Here is a 13,922-nt window from a genome sequence, read left to right as displayed (position 1 = left end):
CGTCGACATGACTAAAAGCCCTACGTATTAACCATAAAGTTCTATGACCTTTGGCGGCTATTGCACGGCAGTGTGCAGTAGTCTTAAAGTCTTGGCCAACGATGATTCCTAAGTCATCGTGCGTCTGGATAACAGGTAGCTCAGTGTTATTCATCGTGTATACATCTTTGCCATGATGACTGGTATGCATCACAATACACTTGGAAGTATTTATTGGCAACTGCCAAGTTTGAGATCATTCAGATAATTTCTCCATGTCATTTTGAAGCTCTAAACTATCACCCTTGCTCCTTCCAAGATTTTAACAACCATATTAGTCAGGTTAATTGGTCGGTAATCCTCAGGTTTATATTTCATACCTGTTTTGCAGACAGGTCTTACTATAGCCTTCTTCTTCCAGTCTTTTGGTAAACGACCCTGGGTTACGGATGGATTAAAGCATATACTTCAAGGGTTCACAGCAAGGTTGGATAATTCCTTTAGTAGACTGAGATGCAATTCGTCGGGCCTCGTGGATTCGCCTATGTCAAGCTCATTTAGCAGACCAAAAATATCGAGTTCATTAATGGTCACGCTGTCCAGTGCTTGTGTGGGGGGGATTCGCATGAACTTGTGGGAAGGGTGTAATACATCTGAAGCCTATTTAAATAGCTCGACTAATTGCTTACTCAGCTAGATGTGTGGATCATGTCTTTCCATGTAAATCAGCGAAATATATGTGAAAGTAGATGAGAAATATGGTTTTACGTTTATATACGACTCATAAGTGTTCAATGAGTATTCTTGCTTTCGCAAATTGTTTACTTGTGCTACCGTTCAAGGTTGAAACTGCGTTTAGGACTGTCGTTTTTTCAGATTTATATTTGTGTGGTGAGGGTAGTTCTTTGTAAATTATACCCTTGTTTTGTTTATGATATGATTTAAGTTTGCACATGGAGATGGCCTTAGCAAGCGGTCTGCAAGAGGAAATCACATAGCTTACCCATCATAAGTCAGATTTAGATTTGGTTAGTAAGGACTGGAGGCTTACGGCCTATGCTATTCTGTTTCTAGTGTGTTTCTGTGATTGTCTAGTCTTCTTCTGAATGAGTCAATTGATGGTGCCGACACAAGTGCTTCGGGTAACAGGTTCCAAGAATTGATGACTTGGTGTAAAAACCTGAATACCACAGGTATTTTGTTCGTTGTTGGCTTTTCTGCTCGCCTGCTATGTCATCTTAGATGTACCGATCTAGTGGCAAGAAAAAGAGAGGGTGGTGAGATTATAATTTGTGGACGGCATTTGAGTGACGCTAAAAATGTTTGAGAATGTTCACCCACATTCTACGTTTAGGTGACGGTTATAAACCAGTGTGAGGAATTAGGATAAATATTTACAGTTGATAGTTAGGGTTACGGATTGGATATAGGGTTTACATGATGAGCTGATGTCAGCTATAATGCCAGTACTCTATTTAGCCAAATGAATGAATTGATTTTGCGTGAAAATTCAAGACCTGTTACTGTAAGTTTGATTGGCTCGTCCATAAATTATAGTCTCGCCGAGAGGATATATTAGGTCCAATCATGTCTTACTGTCCTATACATCACAGTCAGATCACCTCTTAATCGACGGTAGGTCGGACTAAAGAGGTCTAGCTCTTCAGGCTGCTCTTTGTATGGCAAACTCCGGAGCTGTGGAATTGCACGGGTACTTTTTCCAGGATATCCGAGTCATCTTTTAAACAAGGGCTTGCAGTCTGAACTCAATTCTCAAGTTTATTTCCCTCTAAGGTGATGTATACTGTAGTGAACATAGTACTAACTTGGTGAATTTCCATCTTGAAACCCATAGAGTTTTAAACCTCTTCTCTGCAACCTCCCGGCAATGGACCGTGGTCTTAAGATCATATCTCACTGTCACCCCGAAACCCTTGTGAGACCGGACCACTGGTACAAGTACATTCTCTCTGCTGTACCTATATGCCTTTGTATTCCCAAAGTGCATGTAGATGCACGTCACCACTCTTTAGAGCAGCTGATTACAATATTTAAATCTGCCTGAAGTGTGCATGCATCTGCGTCACCTATTATTTCTCCTCAAATTTTCACATCAGCGTAAAGTAACATTGGGGGCCCAACTATACTTGGGAGTTGATTTACATCTAATAGCCTGTTCTTTGCTATACTGAAGAACTGTTTATTTGACTGCACGACGAACGTCACATGGATCTCAAGTAAAGTGAAAGACCAAATACATGACAACTAAGGTAAGGTTGTTGATGCTGCTGTTCATGTTCTGTTTTCACCCACTCGAACCTAGTTCACCCAGATTTCAGTCTCTCCTCTGGTCTAGATTGTGGTGTCAGACTTACCTTTTGTTTTCCGACTATGTAGTCGAGTGCCGGATTTCCCTGATGGATGGATTATGGTTTTGTAAAACGCTTAGGTACAGATTGACCATAGTGATATATGTTGATGTAAAATTCAGTCAAAAGACTGGCTACAGTTCCCACTGTTTCTACGCCATTAGCCAAATACTTTTGTGTTTAAACTTTATTATTTGTATTTTCTTGCTATACAGGAGGTCGTGATCTTCAACCTCATACTAGACTTTGGTTTTTTTTTCACAACGGAAATTCTCCACAGATTTAGTGGTAAGTAATCAGTATTGTGTCCTTAACTAAAATGTTTGCAGGTTCAAGATGAAGTCTAATCCAGACTCACCAATAATTTCAATCAGTCCAAGACATTATATCCATGTGCTAAACTTGAATACTCATGTCACCTCACTTGTTGTTGGACCTAAGACATATGTTTGCCAACAGGATGAAAAGTGAGTTCGTTCATTATCTACTTATCATTTCTTAGGATTGTTCTCGGACCTGAGGAACTAACTGTCGTTCCGACGATGATGTACTGCGTGATTCGAAACCCAGTTATAACAGACAAAGACGGTGTTCCAGTAGTCGACAAATTTGGACAGGTTAAAGTTCGAATGGGTGACGAGGAGTACCGTTTCGCCCAAGATCCTTTCCCATTGTATCCGGGCGAAACTTTAAAGGATATCGTCAGACCTCTACCTGTTGTTCTGCCAAACTCGGCACTCAGATTGCGAGCAGTTTCGGATTTTGAAGATGGAAACGTCAGACGAATAGCTGGAGAGGAATGGTTGTTTGAGGGACCTGGTAAGTATTTTATTTCCCAAGTGACCAGTGGTTAGTTTGGAAACAAATTCGACCTTGATATCATTATCATAGTCGCGAATGTGAAAACTACGAGAAGCAAGTCTCCTCTGTTTAGAATGTTTAACACAACGAGGAAGTATGACCAACGGTTTTAAAACTGTCTAATTGTCTTAATTACTTACTAGGTAACTTAGTGTTTCAGTTCATTCTGTATGTAGAACTGTTTTGTTAACGTATGGCGTGATAAGACCGCCAGTCAGAGAGCAGCGAATTATCGATTGGAACAGTGACACACGAAAACCGCACGAGCAGTCTAGGGTACTTGTCGGTCTTGTTTCTGCCTAGCTCAGCCAGTTAAGTCCAGAACAGCCTCTGCGGTATTAATCATTATATTTCAAACATACTGAGTTTATATACTAATCAAACTGACCACATCGTATCATAAAATAGAAAATAACATTTGTACAAGATTTAGCCAAATGTGGCTGTGAATAGGGGAACAGTAATTAGTAGACTGGGTGTAATTCATGAATGGTAAATCGAACGACAATAGTTTATAGTTCAAATTAAAGCTCATGGTAAGGGGGACACGGGTATGAATAGTTTAGTTATTTAGTGATTATACGATAAAAAATATAAATGGGTCCCAAAGTTACCATTCACTATTGTTATCGGGACATAACACCCGTTTACAATTTTGATGAAGTTGTATGTATCCTTGTAAAAGGCGTTTAGTTACCCTTGTGTCTGTTTTTATTTGGACGCTGTATCAAACTTGGAGTGATAAAAGTTAGGGGTTGTACATGCTTTCATGTGACTTTTAAATTTGCTGCCATCAAAGTTTGTGTTTACATATAAAGCGAGAAGACACTAGATCTAGTCACTCTGTGCACTTATAAATGTAGGTACATCGTAAGCATCACTATTCTGTTGTTCAAATTTCTTGCAGTTCAGTCTTGATAGCTAAGCTTTAGATTTGTTTATTGCAAGTTGAAATATTGGTCAAACTATCAAAGGGTTTGGTGGTTGTATCTTTTATAAACAAAACAGCTTTATTATCATATCGTAGGTAAATTTTAATCAGCGAACATACTTCACTTTAAATTTACGTAGGATTGATAATCGAATATGTTTCTGTGAGTCTTGTCATCATAAATTGTTCATTTTCCATATAAGCCTCATACACACGTTCAAAAGAATATGAGGCATGTTGTTAACATGTGTACGATGGGATTGAATCAAATAACACTGTTGATGAAACATTGAGTCTCCGTAGTTTTTGTGACTTTCCACAACGCTTTAGTAAATTTACTAAGCAAAATAATTACTTTAGTCGCTATAAGCAGCGAATGAAACACAAGAATGCACTGTGAGTAGAAGATTCATGTAAAGGGTATAAAACGATATCTGCAAGTTCACGTATGTATTACTTGCAGGGGTTTATCATACCTCTTTTGGTAATCTGCTTTGGCTATATGTAAGTAAAAGAAAACAAACAGACTCCATTTAAATATTGAAATAAACTTGTTTTATTCATGTAGTTGGTATAACTTGTGTGTGGATTACTCTTGTTTCTCTCTGTAGGTACCTATTACCCCAGAAAAGAGGTTGAAATTGTAAAATGCGAGCAAGCCAAAGTGATTCTTGTCAACTCTGCTCTTGTAATGGAGGCCACAAAAGATTGCGTCGATCGAAGTGGTGTTCCTCGTGTTTATGGTGAGCGATGGTTAGTTACGACACCAGGTGCATACCTCCCGGGTGTCTATGAGCAAATTGTCGACGAACGCAAAGCGATTACACTAACAGACAGAGTACGTGAACTATTAGGTAACCTTTTGTAACTAGCTATTTCCTGATTGCCCATATTCTGGTATGCTTCACCAAGTTACGGTAATGAGTGACTAGAATTAGTTGGTGTAAACCTATGTAGATGTGAATACTGGTCAGAAGAGTAACTTTCTGTATGTTTGCTTATGAAACTACTGTCTAGAAAATTAGGGATTCTATGCTTACAGATTTCAATCAAGCTAGAAATGTGTCTGTATTGGGTTACAGATAATATGTGCTGCTCTAGGGAGTTTTTTGCCATATACAGTCACAGACATATATTTTGATGAATGCAATTTGTAATAAACAGTACATATTAACTGTTTCGCCATCATAAATTGTATACTATGATTGGGGTATAGCGTCTTATAGTTCTGAAGCTCTATGTTAATCGGCATGTATATTACTGACTTTTATGATGAATATGACATGTTACTCTTTATTTGTATGAGTTTGGGTTTTCCCGTTGTTGATGTTAAGGACTGCAATAGGTCACTCTCTCTAGCATATATACCTCCTGATCGGATTGACTTTATTTTGGAACTAAATCATTAGTGTTTTTAATCTGATGTGTCCCGAATGGGAAGGAACGTACACACTGGATTCTGTTGCTAAGCGTTATCGAACACTGTATTACAGAAACCTAAAGGCCATTGACATAATGTATTTGCAGATATAGATTCTATGATTCAGTCAGCTACAACGTAGGACCAGGTATAAAAATGCATCGGTCCAAGTTGTCATACATCATTAGCACAACAAGATCAACACCGAATTCATAGAAGTATTTAATTTAATGGTGGTAATATATAAAAAAGATTTTATATAAGTATGTAGTACAAAAAGAAAGATATGAAGCAATTTTAATCTCAAGGTTTGAGGGAAGACAGAAAGTGTATACACCTACGCCATTGTGATTGATTCTGAGCCATGTCACACAGAGTCTCCAACCATTGTTTACGACAGTCACGCGGACCCCAACCAAGTAGTGTAAATTTACCAACATGGCTCAGACCAGAGGTTGGTGACTTCAAGCACTGATACCACGTTTTGGTTTGGCCGCCACTAACTTTCTTCCAACCATCTCCAATACTAGTCAGCATTGCACGTTGTGGTAATCGGTACATTCTATAAATATTTCCAGGTATCGGGTTTCATACGCTTCGCGTAAGAAGGTTATGGTAATGATTTCATTCAAACCAAACGGAATGGAAAAGATAGTGGTTTGAAAATCAAAGTTTAAGTCGTACGAAGTCTGCCATACCTTCAATCGTACACAGGATTTTATTTCAAGTTGTAGAACACAGTTACTGCTCGTCGGTGTTCTTCTAAAAAATAGACAAAGGTCATCAAAGTTTATATGAAAACAATGACAAAGCAATGACCTCAAATTTCAAACTTACTTTCAAGTGAAGATGCCCTTTAAATTAGAATTGGTGTTTTGTTTGTTGACACTTCGTATTTTACATAGGTGATGTACTATGTATTTGACTAAATGATATATAGGTTTGTGCATATCTTTGTTTGACAATGTGAGGCCAAGACAGGTGAAATCACCGACTGGTGGCTGTACGGATAGCCATAATGCTTCTAAAATTATATATCAGTCTCACAATTGAATATTTTATTTGGTCAACGTTATTATTCATTTTCAGCGGGCGATATGTGTCAAAGCTGTCAAGTCTCATTGTGACAAATTCGGGAAATATCGCAAAGCTGGTGAAGAATGGTTAATTACACACGAAGATGCGGAGTATCACATTTGCAGTGCACTTGAGGAGTTTGTGAGAGAAGTCGAAGTTACAATCCTAGGTGTCCATCAGTTTTGTGTGGTAGTCAACCCTTGGGATGAGAACGGTGTTCCTCAGTTAGGGAGAAAATTATTAGTACGTGGTGAAAAGTCATTCTTTCTGAGACCAGGAGAGTGTTTAGAAAGGGGTGTTCAAGATGCTTATATTTTGCAGAATGACGAAGGTCTTATTCTTCGAGCTAAAGAACAGTTTGTCGAGGATATATGTGGGGACGCTATATCTGAGGGGGAGTCTGTGAAGCAGAAGAAATGTGTAAGTTTCTAATTTGTGTCGTCAGCTAGGTCTAGTTGTTCCAATATTTACCTCATTTGAGGTGGTCATAAGTCTAGGAACGTTTAAGCACCAATCAGAATTTGTGGTTTGTTGTTTTTAATAGTTAATGAGGAAGTGGATATTGACTTTCCATGCGTTGCGTGTCAGTAAAACTATGGTCTGTTAACTTTACTCGATTCCGGTTCTTGGTGTTGACAATTGGTTGCATATCTCCCACGTAATTTGCTAACTCAATCGGTACTAGGGCTGACTAGGAGAAAGGACAATTCATATAAGAGCATAGCATTAATAATTAAAGTTATGTGTACGTTTGTAGAATTGTGCCTCATATGTAGAAAGATTCGACCATTTGAATTTGAGTTGGAATTCCACCAGCCAAGTAGTATAATCAGCCTTCTCACAAAACATTGTGACTCAAGGCTGAGTATATGAACTTGTACTTGGTTGCTAAGTCACATAGAACTTACATTTTCAGTAGTATGAGATTTGATTAGTAAAAATCTTTATTGTTAGTATATTGTTTGGTTTTGCGGTGTAGTTTATGAAACGCAACATACGAAGACGAGTAACTTTAGCATGCAGAGTTCTCGAGCTCGTCTAGTGATTGAATATTTACGAACGATGGAGATTTAACATGTTAGTCCTGTCATTTTGATGTTTTAATATTCATCAAATTAAGTCGAACTAGCCTTTTCAAGATGTTATTGTTGTATTTATTTTCTTGATCAAGTTCAGGTCAACCCATTTATTATTTTCCCCTTCGTTATGATTGTTTCCTCTCTTCAGTGAGTGTTAATGTATTGAAGAGATATTATTTGTTAGAGACGTTTGCCCTGCTAAGTTGAATACTACCATACTTAATGTTTTGATTTTAGATACGTCGTCCTGGTGATCGATGGATGTTACGTGGACCCATCGAATACATACCTCCTGTTGAAGTGGAAGTGATAGACCGTCGTAACGTTATTCCTCTCGATTGTAATGAAGGGATCTATGTTCGTAATACACAAACAGGACAAGTTCGCGCTGTTATTGGTGAAGCTTATATGTTAAATCAAGATGAAGAATTATGGGAGAAGAAACTCCCATCTGAGGTTGTTCAATTGCTGGAAAGTAATATCGACCCATTTGCTGACCGTGGAGTTCGATCAATTCAAGACTCAGTTGACCGTCTTGACCCAACTCGTGTAGTTACTTTCCGCGTTCCACACAATGCTGCAGTTCAAATCTATGACTATAAAAACAAAAGGGCAAGAGTCGAGTTCGGACCTAATTTAGCTATGTTAGGACCAGATGAACAATTTACTCGTTTGAGCTTGAGTGGTGGGAAACCAAAGAAACCGAATGTGATTAAGAGTTTATGTTTACTGTTAGGTCCAGACTTTTGTACAGATGTTGTAATTGTTGAAACTGCGGATCATGCTCGTTTATCTTTGCAACTATCGTACAATTGGGTGTTTGATGTCTCTCCATCATGCAGTGCAGCTGATGCTGCTAAGTTATTCTCAGTGCCTGATTTTGTTGGAGATGCGTGTAAAGCTATTGCATCTCGTGTTCGTGGCACAGTTGCATCCGTCCAATTCGATGATTTTCATAAGGTAAGGTTTGTAATTTTCTAGTCTAGTGGTTCTATTGGATCATTGCACTGATTATGTTGCAAATTCATTCAGGTGAAAGAGGGTTTAGTTAGTGTTAGAATATTTAGTGCCTTCTCACGAATTTGTCGTAGCGACTGCATACGTTTTGTTAGAGACATTATTAGTTACTGCGATATCTAGATGAAGGATTGATTAGTGGTGTTAATTTGTAGTGTAATTGTTACTCTTACTGATGAGAGAATGATATGACCAAACTTCGTGCAACAACGTAATTGCTTTATACACTTTGCTAGCACGTTGTTGTTGACGGGAGCTATTCTGAAACGTTTAGTTAACATATCTTAGAAAGTTGACTGATGTTTTCGGAGGTGGGAAGACGGACAGTAACAACGTATAATGTAGTGCGAATGAATGTCTATTCAATTACTACCGAATACATACACACAGTGAGAATAAATAAACGAGCGAGAAGCAGTTGGAGGAGAGATAGTAATACCAAGTGTAGTAGGAAACTAAAAGAAAGACGAGTAGAATGGTTGAGTAAAAATTTAGAATAGTTTGTTGTTCAGAATCTACAGAAAGTTAAAGTATTATAGAATCTGTGGTACTGATGCTGATTAAGAGCGATGTCGTTTAAATTCTTCACCGATTACTGGCAGTTGTTCAGTGCATTTTTAAAAGCGTAGTGTCTGAGTTTGGGAATCTTCGTTCAAAAATGTTCAAGACATCATGGTTCAATGCAGACTAGTAAGGAGAAGTCTGAGAGCCAGTAGAAAAACTACTTGAAATCTAATCTCTTCTTCGAAATAAACATGCTTGATGGTGTTGTATTATTTAATAAGAAACTTAAAGTTGACTATAAGTATTACATAAGTCAGTTATTTATATAGTTGAGTTAAAGCTCTTATTTGTTAATGACTACAATTTTGTTTCTCCATCCTGGAAAGTGTACCGAGTTGTAACAAAATGTTTCACATGAACTGTGTAGAATTCTATGGAGAGAAGAGTCCTTGTGATTCCCAGAAAGTTTGTTAAATGATGTATTATTCTTTCCATCTTCAATATTCACAATGCATACCACCGTACTTGTTTTTCAAATATAGAATGTAGTTGTAAGAAGATTCTTTAATGGAAACAAACTGGTCGGTTATCAGTAAGATAAATTTTGGTGATGAGGAATAAAGATTGAGTCAGTCAGTCACTAAGCTACAACGTAGTACCAAGCACATATATGCATTGGTCAATTAATTGTGTTTGAAGAGAGAAGTAGTTCTAGAAAATCGCTCAAACTATTTACTTGTCAACACGGTGTTATTCCGACCTTAATGGGTATATATTGACGGTAGATGGTAGATCGGTCACAACTACAGTGATGGTTGTCAGCTGAGGATATCTTGAAGATCCGGACTTTCTATGAGAATGGATTGTGGTGCAGTCAGTGTTCTGTTTATGGGAATCAGTGGCAAGCTACGGAAGTTGCCCGGAATTCCTGCGTCAATACTTGAACGACACCAGTGTTTGAGTACGAAATTAGTGTAATCATACGAGTTTTGTTTCGGTGAAGAGCTTTATAACTCTACTGCCAGCTAGATTTTTTTAACGAAAGGTATGGTAGTTTTGTGAATTAGATTTTGTGATTGTAAGTGTTGGTTACTGATTTTGAGCCTCAAGAGAAACTTCAATACTAGCCGGTACTTGGTTAGATCTGATTAATGAGTCCCCATGTAAGCGGAAACACTATGATGAATTATACTCGTTTCCACTATATTTTTATTTAGCACTCATCACGAATTATTCGTGCTTCCGTATTCGGATTGGATGAAGCTGGAAAGGTTCGGGATCGATTAGTTTTTCCTCAAAATAATCTGCATATTACAAGCGTGGATGTACAGTCTGTGGAGCCAGTGGATCAACGAACTCGGGATTCGTTGCAGAAGTCAGTTCAACTTGCCATTGAGATCACGACCAATTCGCAAGAGGCAGCTGCACGGTAAGCGAACTGCATTCGTTTTGAGTTTATGTATGATTTTGGAGATTCTTTTGAACAATGTAGTCATGTGTACAATACTCGTTAAGGTGTGCATGAAATAAGTAGTGTTAGTCGGTTAAGTTTTCTTTACAATATAACGTGTTTTCACTGTTTCACTTCCTCGGTTTATAGTGTATAGTTGTGGTGCGTAATGGGGTATTACCATTGTCTGTATTGGAAATTTCATTTCGAGTATGAAAACTAGGGGTAAAGTATTTAGTTGTCATGCTGAGAACCGGGAATGAAATTTTCGATAATGAAGTTTATTCTATCGTATTGCATTTTAGTCACGAAGCCGAAAGACTCGAACAGGAAGCAAGAGGTCGGTTGGAGCGTCAAAGAATTGAAGATGAAGCGGCTGCTGAACAAGCCAGACGTAATTTGCTTGAAATCCGAGTGCAACTGGCTGCACTAGAAAGTAATAGCCAAGCGAAGGCCGAAGCAGAGAGTCGAGCTGAAGCGAATCGTATTTCCAGTCAAGCTGCAGTGGAAGAGGCTAAACTCCGAGCAGAAGCCTTATCTATTGAAACGGTGAGGACGTTTGCAGTTGGATTTTCGATTTGTTTTCTTTATCTGCATCTGTGGATCAAATTTGTGAGAATATTTGTGTTAGCCTTGTTATAGTTTCTGACATGATAGGAGGTGGATGTAGTGAAAATTTGTTCGATGTTAGATTGAAGTGTATATGGTGAAACACTGATTTCGTTCGGGTTTCAGCTCACAAAAATTTTACAGGGATTTGTTAGATTTACTTGTAATGAAACTCAATGTGATAAACTGATGAAAGGACTTTGAATCAATAATTATTGTTCATTAGTCATAATTTGTCACTGTGTTTCAACACATTCGGTGAGACATGGAGACTAGAAATGTAGTCAGATCACTAAGTTACTAAGGAAAGGATGAAATGTAGTAGTAGAATGTAATGAGAAGAGAAAAGGAATGACATAAAACGTACTTACGGAATTTCTGTCACGTTTTGTTCTTATTATCGACGTTTGAGAACATAAGAAAGCTGAACTCACAGTTAAATTTCAAAATAATCACATCCTCATTGTTGTTGAAGATTTCTTAAATTTTCCAAACATTATTCTTCATAAATGTGATCTCTGGTATTTCATGTACTCAGTTTTCTGAAAATACCAAAGTTGGTTTATGGTTAGCTGTTTAAAGCGACCTCTACCATTAATAGACGTATCACCATATCCTACAATTAGACGAAATGTAAGTAGAGTAATCCCACAGTATGATAATAATGATTGTAGAACGTATTTGTGTTTCGAGATTTTCCCACTTATGGATGTCAGATCTCCTAATCTTCCCTATCTCATTATCTCAATCATTCATCTTATTGTTTTTTTTGGAATTGAAACAATATTTTCAGAATGCAGAATTAGAAAGACTCAAATTGGCTCGAGCTGCAGAGATCGCCTATATCAAGGAAAAGAATGAATTAGCTCTAAAGTATAAGGCAGACGAAACGGAAATCGAGAAATCGCGTTTCATTTCAATGGTGAATGTATTAGGTGCAGATACACTGCGTGCAATGGCAACAGCCGAATCAGATAATAGTCTGCGCATGTTGAACGCTCTGGGCCTACAAAGTACATTAATTACAGATGGGACGACACCAGTGAATTTGTTAACTACTGCTCATGGTTTAATCGGTTCAGTGTTTGAGGGTTCTTCTCGTAAACGTGCTTCAGAGGTGTTAGGCAATGTAGATGGAAAATGAAGCTCAATCGATATTTACTGTTTACATTCATGAGTTTTGCTTTAATCTATTTCTTTATAGTTCCTTGATTTTTTTATATGTTGTTTCAACATACTTTTTTCATGGTTGGCTGTGATGATTTCTTCAAATGAATACTTAGTAAAATATGTTATACGTGTGCTATCCAATGTGTGTTTTCTTATTAGTCATGTTTCTACTTGTATTATTTTTGCTATTGTTCAGAATATATTTGAGTGTTTCACAAGCAGCAAAAGAATGTCAGGGTGAATATACGCCTTCACAAAAAATATACTAGATAGACATTGTTTGGACTACTCATATTTAACCAGTGTATAGTGTTTCAAAACTGCTTGATTGGTTGAATTTGCATGAAGACAGTGTTAATACTCTATTGTGGAACTTTGAAGAATTGGATTAGTCAGTAATAACCGATGTTTGTTATGAGACAAATATACAAGTGACCTAGTAACTACATCAGATCAATACAGTTAACTGGAATAGACAAGTTGGAAACCAAATGAGTGGAATCAATAATCGTATTATTTTTTCGGTGGTAAGGTATATTAAACAACAAGAATGCCGTTCAGAAAGATCGAAGGAGATTAATTAATACATGATGTGTGATAAAAGTGCAAATTTAAACCTAGCGAGCGATAACAATGAAAGGATTTATAAGTGAAGTGACTTCGAAATGGTTGAAAATTCTTAAGGCGACGAATACGTAACTCATCTAATTAGCTTACATGATGTGGCAGCGTACTGCGATTCATTGGAGATTATTCTTACACTTGCATAGAGATTTATTTAGTCAGATGATTGTGAAGATTGCTTTGACTACAAATCTAAAACAATCAAACGATAGTTGAAATAATTGGTGTCCAGAGTAATGAGGAATCTTGATTTCTACAGAGAGCTAAGTTATTTGTTAGGGGCGCAGATCAGATCGCACATAATCATATACTTATTTTGAATACGATAAACCTATTTATTTTAAAGAAAAAAAATTAATTTCTCATGAAGGTCTATTTATGATTACATAACAGTCGACGAAAGGGTATTTTTGTTGTAGGAGTAGGTTTGAAGAAAGCTATGCGCTTTCAAACCAAAACAGGATTAGTTCATGTATTCATTGATGATTGGATTGAGCCATGTTGGTAGGTTCAGACTTGTGCTTTGGCGTCCGTGCGTTTATCGGGATCAAGTTTGGAGACCTGTGTACGTTGACTCGGATTAGGTCACAGTGAAACATATGCATTCAATATTTATCTTTCCTTTGATCTTCCAAATTATCTTATACCGTTTATTATGCAGTCTCATTCAGTCTTGCTGGATCATGTTGTCTAAGCCTAATGTTTTCTACTACTACTGATACTGTTACTCCTTCTACCCTTCGCATTCATCTTGACAATTTCATCTGGTGGTGCCTAAATGGTTTGTGAACTTGAACCGGTGCAGATATGTGTCAAGTTCTACACTGGCTAT

General features: G+C 37.5%; 1 protein-coding gene across 1 annotated transcript; it reads left to right on the top strand.

Annotated features, from left to right (window-relative positions):
• Positions 1 to 839: 839 nt before the first annotated feature.
• On the top strand, positions 840 to 12,440 carry Smp_006740 (putative major vault protein; the record flags this gene model as incomplete). The annotated part of the gene is made up of 10 exons (XM_018793747.1): positions 840 to 870; positions 2,564 to 2,636; positions 2,678 to 2,815; positions 2,851 to 3,167; positions 4,752 to 4,978; positions 6,650 to 7,057; positions 7,954 to 8,676; positions 10,455 to 10,666; positions 10,993 to 11,236; positions 12,090 to 12,440. Exons 3-10 carry the CDS (start codon positions 2,685 to 2,687, stop codon positions 12,438 to 12,440), a joined length of 2,613 nt encoding a protein of 870 aa, XP_018648228.1. The 5' UTR covers positions 840 to 870; positions 2,564 to 2,636; positions 2,678 to 2,684.
• Positions 12,441 to 13,922: the final 1,482 nt, after the last annotated feature.

Source organism: Schistosoma mansoni, chromosome 1, assembly GCF_000237925.1.
Source record: "Schistosoma mansoni strain Puerto Rico chromosome 1, complete genome".
Taxonomy (NCBI): Eukaryota; Metazoa; Platyhelminthes; class Trematoda; order Strigeidida; family Schistosomatidae; genus Schistosoma; species Schistosoma mansoni.
The sequence above is the reverse complement of the archived record's forward strand: the minus strand, read 5'-3'. Positions and strand labels throughout refer to the sequence as shown.